This window comes from Lepisma saccharinum, chromosome 13 (assembly GCF_977018435.1).
Source record: "Lepisma saccharinum chromosome 13, izLepSacc3.1, whole genome shotgun sequence".
In the NCBI taxonomy this organism is placed as follows: domain Eukaryota; kingdom Metazoa; phylum Arthropoda; class Insecta; order Zygentoma; family Lepismatidae; genus Lepisma; species Lepisma saccharinum.
Genome location: NC_139241.1, coordinates 19,926,959 through 19,939,015, shown reverse-complemented (window position 1 = coordinate 19,939,015; position 12,057 = coordinate 19,926,959). Strand labels below are relative to the sequence as shown.

At 36.7% G+C, this 12,057-nt stretch overlaps 1 protein-coding gene across 3 annotated transcripts in view; it reads left to right on the top strand.

The window, feature by feature from the left end:
* Nucleotides 1-12,057, top strand: part of krz (beta-arrestin protein kurtz) — a 117,924-nt gene that overhangs the window by 9,130 nt on the left and 96,737 nt on the right. For all 3 annotated transcript variants that reach the window (XM_083133936.1, XM_083133938.1, XM_083133935.1), the window contains exon 3: nt 98-128. In XM_083133936.1, the coding sequence (XP_082990062.1) occupies nt 98-128 (31 nt within the window). The remainder of the gene's footprint in view (nt 1-97; nt 129-12,057) is intronic.

Genomic DNA, 12,057 nt, shown 5'->3' with positions numbered 1-12,057 from the left:
TTTTTAAAAACAGATGCTAGGTTTGTTCTGTTAACATGAACATTCCACTGCTATAAACTAACTGTACATATTATGAGTTACTCATTTTATTTTTCAGTGTGTTCAAGAAGAGTTCACCTAATGGAAAGGTAAGCAGTTTACATTATTTACTTCCGGACATTATTTTTATGTTAACTTTAAGTGGGTGTTTCAGAAGCCTTGAAACTACTGAAGATTGCTAATTTGATTTTTTTGCATTACAGTTGTCAACTCAAAAAGTTGTATTATGTCTTATATCTCTTCAAGGCTCCTTCAGTTTCTTGCAAAATAACTCTACAGTAGTCAAATTCTCTATACCATGCATGGAGTAACACTGCACTGCATTTGTAATCTTGAAACCTTTGCTTCTCTTCTCTTGATAACCCCTTCCCCTCGTCCCAGTGGTGTTAGGGGAGGTGAAAGTACACACCTATGTTTTTGAACAAACATTCAGAGCATTACTATGAGTAATGCAGAGTATCTAGCAGAGCATACCGAAACATTTTGAGTTGATGTTTGCAATGCAAAATACCTTATGTTGCTATCCTCAACAGTTCTTGAGCTACAAAAGAATGAGATGCATCAGAGATTACTGGAACTCAATGTATAGTATTGTCTAGAATATCTGTTAACATGTTTGAATCAACTTGTCAGTTATTTTGTATGTAAAAAATGTTATTATTTCAAGTTAACCGAGTACCTATTGACCATATGGTTATTTTTTTTATTACATTTTGTGACAACACAGTTGTTTACCCAGTGTTTGGAACGGCTTCATATCTGGAGACTTGGGAGTACTGTGCATTTTTTGATTCAGTCCAACACAAGATTCATATTTAGCCATGATGTTTCAGACACAGAGTAGCTAATGGTTGCCACCGACAGAACACTGGTGTAAAATAGCTCCTGGAACAAATTAAATGCCCCTGATTGTAGAAAACCACTGAAATTCATTAATGTAAAGTAATATTCCAAGTTGCAAATGAGTATCAGAAAAGTATGGATGCATGTGTACTTGTATGTACATGTGTATTTGTACTTGTAGATTAGACATCTATTTTTTTTAATTATTCCTCTTTTTGTAACAATTGATTGTGTGTCCTCTTCTAAATTTCACTTAGGCCTATATATTTTGTAGATATAAACATGACTCACCCCGCAGTCTTAACTTTGCCTTGGAAAACAACATAAAATTATTAATTAAAATAAAAATCACCATCAGGTATTTGTCCTCCTCCGTAGCCGAGTGGGTTAAGGCGTTCACTCGTCTTGAGAACGTTTGCTGCGGGACGGCGTAGGTTCGAATCCGGCTCTGGTCAGAATTTATTCGGCCTACGTATAGGGCCGGTGGCAACCCACCATCGTGAGGAAATTGGGGAGCCCCGAGTAAGTGAGCGTAATCCGGTCACTGAGACCTACTATAAAGGCTGGGGATACGTCGGGCTGACCCCCCGACTATTCCAATACTGGTTGAAGATCTCGAAGCTTAGAGGTGACGAAGGAAAGCGTGATGTCTGTCAACCTGTAGTAGCACCATTTTGAATTCGAAAAATTCCTATGCCATGATAAACTATGGGTTTTGTATAGTTTTGAACAACCTTTAAAAAGTTTTGAATCCGATTCAGTTTTTCGTAATAACGAATTCAAAAATGCTACTACAGGTTGACGCCTCAGTAGCACTTTCACCAAATTCAACGGAAACGATGCCATTTCGTAGTCTAGGTTATGTATCCTTTTGAACAACCTTCAGAAAGTTTTGAATCCGAAGGACAACTTCAAAAATTCAAATTCAAAAATGCTACTATAGCAGCACTTGTTTTGAATTCGAAAAATTCCTATGCCAGGATGATCTATGGGTTTTGTATAGTTTTGAACAACCTTTAATCGGTGTTTCAAAAACGCTTCTTCAAATTTGCAACTCAGGATAAGTTTCAACAAATTCTACCGTTGAATTTTCCTTTTCTTAATACACTCAGGACTGTGCACATTACACTAGAAATTGTTTCGTCTTAACACGTAATATTGATGTTGATAGTTCCTTAGAAAAGGGGCCATGCCTTATAATTTTGTCCGGATTGCAGGAGCGAAATACTGATAAAATAGTGTGGTCAGATAAAATGTTTATGAGTAGAGCCGGGAAGTTTGGCAAAATGCCTCTTTTTATCTACTGCATATATTGATAAAATTTTTCCGGATATACGTTTCTCATGTTGTTTCGAATGTTTTAGAAGCCTTTTCATTTTGCCTATTTTGCCTATTTGGGACCCCACTGCCTATTTTTAATTATAATGCCTTTTTTTTGCCTTTTTCAATTAAATTTGACCATTTTTTTTAAAAAAAATGTGTATATAAATTATTTTTCTCCCAAAAAACGTTGTTGGCATTTATTTTTCTTTCGTTTATTATGTGAATAATTTTCGCCTTATTTAAGTAATATTGAACTCATGCATGTTTCAACATTGCTGAAGGAGAAAAGTGTGAGAAAAATGTATTTCATGCTCAGTTAGGATATTGCCTTTCGGTTAACATTTCCTTGTGCTGCTGAAGTGCTGAAGTGGACAGGTTGATTTCGAACACAAAGAAGATATTTCTGAAATCTCCCTCTCGAACCCGAAAATTTAAGGAAGTTGCATTTGAGCTTAGCTTACCTCCGCAACCAGTCTTAACCAGATGGGGAACCTGGATATCAGCAGTTACATATTATGCTAACAACCTTGAAAAAATCAGTGAGGTGATAGATGCTCTTCCAGAAAATGAAGCGGCTTCAATTCGTGAAGTGAAAAAACTCCTGTGCTATTCAAGTTTATTTTTGCACATTATGGCGCATTCCCAGAGACAATTACAATTACAGAACTTAAAAAAAATACCTTGTAGCATCCATGAAAATGTACGAGGAATCTATGCAGCAGATGATGGAAGTGCCAGGAGAAAAGGGGTCAGCTGTTGCGGAAAAGTGCAAGCGGGTAGTAAGTGCAAATGAGGACTTGAAACAATTGAAAACAATTTGTGATGTTCTAAAAGGTGAAAATGCTGTTACCGAAATGCGTCCAGCTACATTAGCTTGTTTTATGTATGCTCCAATAACTTCTGTCGAAGTAGAAATATCATTTTCTATTATGAAAAACATTCTCTCTGACAGACTACTATCAATGAATGTTGAGTAATTAAAAAAACACCTTGTAGTTATGTGCAATCAAGACGGAGAAAATTGAAATGCTCTTCCCAATGTAGATTTTAACATTTTGCCAGAAATTATAGATAAAAGTAAGCGACTTCCAAATGTGCCTTTTTTCGGTTTATTTTGCCTTTTTTCATTTTTAGTGCCTTTTCCACATTATAAATGCCTTTTTGCCTGCCTATTTTAACGAAAATAAATGCCTGAACTTCCGGGCTCTATTTATGAGCTTTACAAGCACGTATTCTCTGGCCCTCTTACTTTCATTCTCTCTTCTATTTTTTTGTTTTTCTTTCGCCTTTTCTCTTTGCTGCTGCATCACTTCTTATTTACCCTTTTCCACCATTGTCCTCTGCTTGTAATCCAACCACATCGCGCTAAGACGCCAGGTGTACCAGGTTCGAATCCTGGTCTGGGCATGCATGTTTGGAGTGTCCATTCATCAATTTCATCACATCATCACTCATCCCCATCTTCGCAAGTTAGCCAAAAGTGGCACAAATAGCGAAGCAAAATAAAGCAAATCAATCAATCAATCAATTGTATTACAGCCCTCTCTTCCGCTTTCGCCGTTTTTCTAATGTTCTTGTTAACTGTCTCATTTTTAGTATCTCTATCCATTCCAATCTAGAAAGAAGTAGGGAAGGGACTCGATGTTGTCACCTGTTGTTCCTATCTCTCCTGTTTCAATCTTCACATAATCTTCCTATTTCTCTCCCTCTTGAGTTTCCCTAGCTCCGGTCTCCGTGGCGGAATGAATAGCGCGTTTCTCGGTTTTGAATCCCGGCCTTGGAATAGGTGTCCCTTCAATCAATTTCATCTTAGCATCACTCATCTTCATCTTCGCGATTAGCCATAAGTGGCAGAAAACCGAAACAAAATAAAATAAATCAAATGAAAGTTTCCTAGCCTTCATTGTATCCCTGTCCATGTATTTCAGTTGCTCGCAGTGGACTTTTCTCTTTAAGTTATACTAGTATATTAGGTGAACCAAGCAAATTACATTAATTGATATGAATGATTTGTATCATTTAGATTATTATACTGGCTTTGAGTCCAGATGTCAAAGGTTTGTTAGTCCGCAAAATGCAGTCTAGAGTGTACTAAGTTAGCATTTAGGGAACAGATTAGAGTATATTGTTTAATTCATGCGACAATTATGAAAAATATGGAAAATTTTCTTTACAAGTGCAAGTGACACCCAAGTTATACTATAGCCGTCCGTAGGAGAGGAGCACGGTTTCACACTTCATGGATGGAAGCAAACGAGCAGCAAAACTTTTTGAAATGTAATTTTAGCGTTTTATATTCTGAAAGCAACTTATGCCAAAATTCGAAGTTTACAGTTGCACCCTTAGTTACTACTACTAACGCACTTTTCAAAAGGAAATGCCTTGTTTTTTTCTTGCTATACAAAACAATGTTGTGTGTGCCGTATATTTTCAAGGATGATGACAAAGAGACAGATATTGACAATAGGGTTCTTGCGTGTGAAATCATCACAGCTCCCTACCCTAGCATCTAAGATTTTCATAAAATTTGGTAGAATGGTAGAGGACATGAAATATCTTACATGTGTAAAATTTTAGCCCTCAATGATACACGGTGTTCCTGCAGCAGGGATGCCAACTTCATAAAAAATGTCAAATTTATTCTTACAAGGCCAACAAAAGATATCATGACTTTTCTTCTAATTATGGTGTAACTTTCATCTTGGGCTTCTTTGGAACTAAGGGAGCATAAGTTTCGTAAAAATTAGTCTTACATAAAAAAAATTAAGTTTCTTTACAAGCTCACATGATGTGACCTTTGACTTCGAATACCTAGCAAAGCGGATCTTCAATTTTGGTGGGAATAAGGTATGTTATGCAGTTAAGTGTAATGTCTGTTTGGTGTACGTTTCATTTAGGGGTTGATTTGAGAACAGGTATAAAACAAATCTGACAGTAGTATATGCTACATTGAGTGAAACACCTTAGAACTTAGTCTAGTAATGTCGTCTGGGCAACTAATTGCAACAGAAATGAAACTAACTGCCTCCATAGTAAAAAAAATGTGACGAATCCGATTTTGAAGAGTTTACAACTCTCTAATCTGTAACTTCGACGACATCTTGAAAAAGGGCGCCAAGATTTAACGTTGAAAATTTAAAAAAAAAAAGAATATCTCGAAAACGGTGAATTGTGCACTAAAACTGAAGATAACCAAAATTAAAGAGCAGACCATTTGATAACTTATGGTTTTTGTTTGATAAAGTTATCTTATATCTTAATTGAATTAGAAAGCTCCAATTATTTACTTTAATTTGGGAATTAGAGTAAAAGTTGATTTCTTTATTTGATTTATTTTACTTCATTTTGTGCCAGTTTTTGGCTAATTGCGAAGATGAAAGATCATATGATGAAATTGATGAATGGACATTCATAAACATCCATGCCCAGTCCAGGATTCGAACCCGGGACCCCTGGACCTCAGACGTCGTAGTGCAATTTGCTAACTACTCCCCCAAGGGGGCCGACTACAGTAAAAGTTGGTTTGTGACATAAATAACAGCAAATATGTAACAAACTATGTAATATATGTCCTGAAGACACTGAACAAAATAAATATATATAATATTCTGGATATATTTGTGTTGAATGCAGATACATAACATTCAGATGAGCGTCAACGTGTGTGTTTATAGCGACATGTTAGTACCTCGTTTATGTGAAAATGTGAAGTTTAATGTAAGCGAAAGCATGTTATATATTATCGCATTTACAAAGAAAATCTAAATCACACTGCCAACACACTCAAAGACTTTGTGAATCCAATCGAAATTGTAACAATATCTACAGCTGAATGTGAAAGCGGGGTCAATGCTATGAATCTAGCTTTATCAGATGAGAGAAATCAATAGAACCGTTTCTTTTTATCAAGTCCAAGGATCTCAGTGCCCTTCACACAGCAACTGGTTAACCATCATACCTGCAGGAACAGTCCCATTCATTTGTCTAATCAGCAGATTTATATGATTTTTCCTATAGTTTGATTTTAGAATTTAACTATAAATTATGTTAATTTGTGTTCCATGTGATAACAAAACTAGATTTTAAGCAATTAACATGGAATTAATAGCACACTTAATTTATAGATAAAAGAGATAGTGCATGCGAGGTTTCAATTAATAGAAACCTGTGTGTCTTGGAAACTACTGGCACACACCTACAAGCTTACTCAGATAGTAAACTCACAACCTATTCGAAATATTATCGAGATGAGACGAGTCGAGATTTGTCACAATCTCGTTTCGTCTTGTGTATGGTGAGGCCCTTCTCCTTGTTTGTGTTTGTTCTGGTCTGAGTCTATACTCAGAAGTTTGTTAAAACAATCTAATCGGGACTGAACCAGGCGATTAAATTGAAATAGAAATACCTATCTGCAAATAATTTATCTGATAAAAGTATGTGACCTTTTTAATTCATTTATATATGCATACAATGAGGAAAATATCAATTCTTCTTAGTGATGGAATACAAAAAGTTACAATATATATAATTTCATAGGTAGTAAAAATTCCTACAATATCTTTTGTGTGAATTGTGTAAGTACGGTATTTACTTTCGGAAAATTATTTTTAAAAAAATCTGATAGAAAGAAGGCGTGCAGCATAGTCTTCTGAAACAAATTTACATCTTATCAAGCAATCGACGCAGTGCGGTATCTACAAGTCTTGCCCCCCCTCCCGCAAAATATTACCAAAGGTTACACCCCTACCTCCACCCACCTACACACACCCACCCAACTCAATTTTTTTTTAAATGGGAAGGGGGTTATGTGATATATATATATATAGTACACTGTTTTCTCACACCTGGAAAATGATGCATTTGTTACAATCATGCAGTCATATTTTTTTCCTGATTAAAGATAGGTTGAAGAAACCTTCACCTCTGCATTTCTCGTGAAATTCTAGCCTGATTTGATTCTAGTCTGACTGCCACGCGGGAGACCCAGGGTGGGTGATCTAAGGTCGTAATTTTTCCGGCTTTGTCCCCGTATAAAGCGACTCTAGGGACCACCGAACCTCAAATCAAATGGAATCTGGCCGGGGGGTAAAGGCAACCGCAACGTGGTGCTGATCACATCATCTCCAAGATGGCTGATATAAAAAATCTGTGAGGCCACATTCCCTAAATGTGCCTTCATAGCACGGTGCTATATACACAGGGAATACAACTTTTCTTTTATCTGTATATATTGTATTCGTTTCTGTACCCCTGAGTAACTAACTTTGTATTTTTTCCATAGCCTATGCATATATTAACCCTCCACTATGACAATGGCTGAGGGCCCCCTAAAGGCTTGCTTGTCTCCACCCCCCCCCCTTGCACTGCGGGGTTTTGCGGCTTGTAGATCCGGCACTGAATCGACGTAATATCCTGTAACTACACTTCTTCATATTACACCATTATACACCCATTTTAAACAATTTTCATCTCTTTAAAAAATGTTTACAAGAGCACAGATAAAGTGAACTAACTACCACTATATTGTAGAATATGTTCACAGTGGTTTGAATTATTTTAAAGAAGAAGGTAATGTTTGTAAACAATATACACTTTAAATGTAAATTAGATGTGTTCCATAGTACAACAGTCTCCCCTACCGAACTTTTTATTCTGCTATTGCGGGCGAGAATCTGAAATTTCTAAAATAATGTTTTTAAAATCTCACAGAGGATGTTCTTTGAATTCAACAATACGTTTTAAAGAAAACTTAACAGAAACATTCCTAACATTCCTAAGACTAAGAACATATTTATCTTGGGTTCAATCTCAATAACGACACCTTCGATACCATTCTTTAAAGGCGATAAGTGTATCGAGGCAATTTGAAAAACAAAAAACGAAAGTACTTTCTAATCAGCTGAATAATGACCACTGCATTCTGTTCGATACATTTACTTAATTCAATTCAGCCTATAGAATTTTTCCACGTTCCTTTAGTACAGTCAGATATACTTTTAGGCGTACATTTGACATGCAAAGTGGACCAATTGTAGTAAATATTAACAGGACGATATTTTTGTATTTCCATAGAGTGCAGGAAGATATACGGTAAAATACGAACACGAGCGGGTGCACATAGCAATACAAAGAAATTCCTAAAATAGAAGTTTCAGACCTGGAGACAAAAATACAGTGTGATTGCCATTTATGTAAAGGCGTTGAAAGGTTTCAACTCTGCCGCGTTAAACTTATCTTTTATATTTTGATACTAGGTGTGAGTTGTAGAACAATTCAACTTATTGACGCATATAGTATATCCAATGATGACAAATCTAAACCACTACCGCAATAGTCCACCACTCCGTCTCAAATTACGACCCAATTGTTAACAGCGATGTATTGTTAGATCGATAGTTACTTATAGTTTTGAGACAGACAATACAATCATACAGAATCGAAAACATTCCAGTAAACATTTCCCCAAAAACAGTTTCCAAACGGAAGAAGGTAAGTCGTTATTCTGTTAATGTGTTACGTGCTACCGTGACTGCAAGGTGTTGTTAATTGTTCTCCAGAAACACGTGCATTAGCACTGCGCCGGGACTGGGGCTGCCAAGAGGTCGGAGGCAATTTTTCTCAACAGGGCGCCGATTGCCAGGAGTTGACAAAAACGTGGGGACAAAAATGTGTTTTCGGAAAGGCATTGAGAGGGCTTACCAGGATTTTGGCGGGTGTCCCGGTGGGCCAGTCTGGGCCTGCATTAGCACCAGTATGAAAATGGAAACATGTCCGTTCCTTGTAGACTACAAGGTGGAGCTAGAAAAAGGGTTGTTTTGTAATTCTTCTTGAAAGCAGGATTTCTTCAAATTAGAACTCAGAAGCACTTCAAGATGGACAGACGTAGCTACTACTATTTGGATGGATCGAGAGAACTTTGAGAAGTGAAGGACAGTACTGAACACAGGAAAATCAGAAGTTAAATCAATTTTATATTTAATTTACAGGGTGTCGCAAAACAACTTCAACAACGCTTGGGTGCTGGTAGATATCATAAAAACAAGTAACTTTTCCTAATATACTTTTCCTCGAAAGCGCTTAGTTTCTGCGCTACAAGCGCTTAAAATCTATCCTGTGTGTATGCAACCCAACACAGGAAACAACCGCTCTGACATAACTCCCAGGGGAACGCGGCAGGGTTGCCACTAGTGTCACTTGGCGGTCTTACCTGAGCTAAATTCAAAAGAATAATGTTATTTGTGATGTTGTAAGTAGTATTTAGAGTACTTACAAACTTACCAATGCAAAGGATTTCAAATAAATGAGGACTGAAATTCAAGAGTGTTGATTCTAATAAGTACTGTAAATATGTAATTCTTACAAGATCGCAAATATCATTACTCTTTTGTATTTAACTCAAGTAAGACGGCCAAGTGACGCTAGTGGCAACCCTGCCGCGCTCCCCTGGAAGTTAAGTCAGAACGGTCGTTTCCTATGGTGGGTTGCATACATAGAAAAAAAAATTCTAAACGCAAAAATTACATTTCAAAAAGTTTTGCTGCTCGTTTGCTTCCATCCATGAAGTGTGAAACCTTGCTCCTCTCCTACGGACGGCTATAGTATAACTTGGGTGTCACTTGCACTTGTAAAGAAAATTTTCCATATTTTTCATAATTGTCGCATGAATTAAACAATATACTCTAATCTGTTCCCTAAATGCTAACTTAGTACACTCTAGACTGCATTTTGCGGACTAACAAACCTTTGACATCTGGACTCAAAGCCAGTATAATAATCTAAATGATACAAATCATTCATATCAATTAATGTAATTTGCTTGGTTCACCTAATATACTAGTATAACTTAAAGAGAAAAGTCCACTGCGAGCAACTGAAATACATGGACAGGGATACAATGAAGGCTAGGAAACTTTCATTTGATTTATTTTATTTTGTTTCGGTTTTCTGCCACTTATGGCTAATCGCGAAGATGAAGATGAGTGATGCTAAGATGAAATTGATTGAAGGGACACCTATTCCAAGGCCGGGATTCAAAACCGAGAAACGCGCTATTCATTCCGCCACGGAGACCGGAGCTAGGGAAACTCAAGAGGGAGAGAAATAGGAAGATTATGTGAAGATTGAAACAGGAGAGATAGGAACAACAGGTGACAACATCGAGTCCCTTCCCTACTTCTTTCTAGATTGGAATGGATAGAGATACTAAAAATGAGACAGTTAACAAGAACATTAGAAAAACGGCGAAAGCGGAAGAGAGGGCTGTAATACAATTGATTGATTGATTGATTTGCTTTATTTTGCTTCGCTATTTGTGCCACTTTTGGCTAACTTGCGAAGATGGGGATGAGTGATGATGTGATGAAATTGATGAATGGACACTCCAAACATGCATGCCCAGACCAGGATTCGAACCTGGTACACCTGGCGTCTTAGCGCGATGTGGTTGGATTACAAGCAGAGGACAATGGTGGAAAAGGGTAAATAAGAAGTGATGCAGCAGCAAAGAGAAAAGGCGAAAGAAAAACAAAAAAATAGAAGAGAGAATGAAAGTAAGAGGGCCAGAGAATACGTGCTTGTAAAGCTCATAAATAGAGCCCGGAAGTTCAGGCATTTATTTTCGTTAAAATAGGCAGGCAAAATGGCATTTATAATGTGGAAAAGGCACTAAAAATGAAAAAAGGCAAAATAAACCGAAAAAAGGCACATTTGGAAGTCGCTTACTTTTATCTATAATTTCTGGCAAAATGTTAAAATCTACATTGGGAAGAGCATTTCAATTTTCTCCGTCTTGATTGCACATAACTACAAGGTGTTTTTTTAATTACTCAACATTCATTGATAGTAGTCTGTCAGAGAGAATGTTTTTCATAATAGAAAATGATATTTCTACTTCGACAGAAGTTATTGGAGCATACATAAAACAAGCTAATGTAGCTGGACGCATTTCGGTAACAGCATTTTCACCTTTTAGAACATCACAAATTGTTTTCAATTGTTTCAAGTCCTCATTTGCACTCACTACCCGCTTGCACTTTTCCGCAACAGCTGACCCCTTTTCTCCTGGCACTTCCATCATCTGCTGCATAGATTCCTCGTACATTTTCATGGATGCTACAAGGTATTTTTTTTAAGTTCTGTAATTGTAATTGTCTCTGGGAATGCGCCATAATGTGCAAAAATAAACTTGAATAGCACAGGAGTTTTTTCACTTCACGAATTGAAGCCGCTTCATTTTCTGGAAGAGCATCTATCACCTCACTGATTTTTTCAAGGTTGTTAGCATAATATGTAACTGCTGATATCCAGGTTCCCCATCTGGTTAAGACTGGTTGCGGAGGTAAGCTAAGCTCAAATGCAACTTCCTTAAATTTTCGGGTTCGAGAGGGAGATTTCAGAAATATCTTCTTTGTGTTCGAAATCAACCTGTCCACTTCAGCACTTCAGCAGCACAAGGAAATGTTAACCGAAAGGCAATATCCTAACTGAGCATGAAATACATTTTTCTCACACTTTTCTCCTTCAGCAATGTTGAAACATGCATGAGTTCAATATTACTTAAATAAGGCGAAAATTATTCTCATAATAAACGAAAGAAAAATAAATGCCAACAACGTTTTTTGGGAGAAAAATAATTTATATACACATTTTTTTTAAAAAAAATGGTCAAATTTAATTGAAAAAGGCAAAAAAAAGGCATTATAATTAAAAATAGGCAGTGGGGTCCCAAATAGGCAAAATAGGCAAAATGAAAAGGCTTCTAAAACATTCGAAACAACATGAGAAACGTATATCCGGAAAAATTTTATCAATATATGCAGTAGATAAAAAGAGGCATTTTGCCAAACTTCCCGG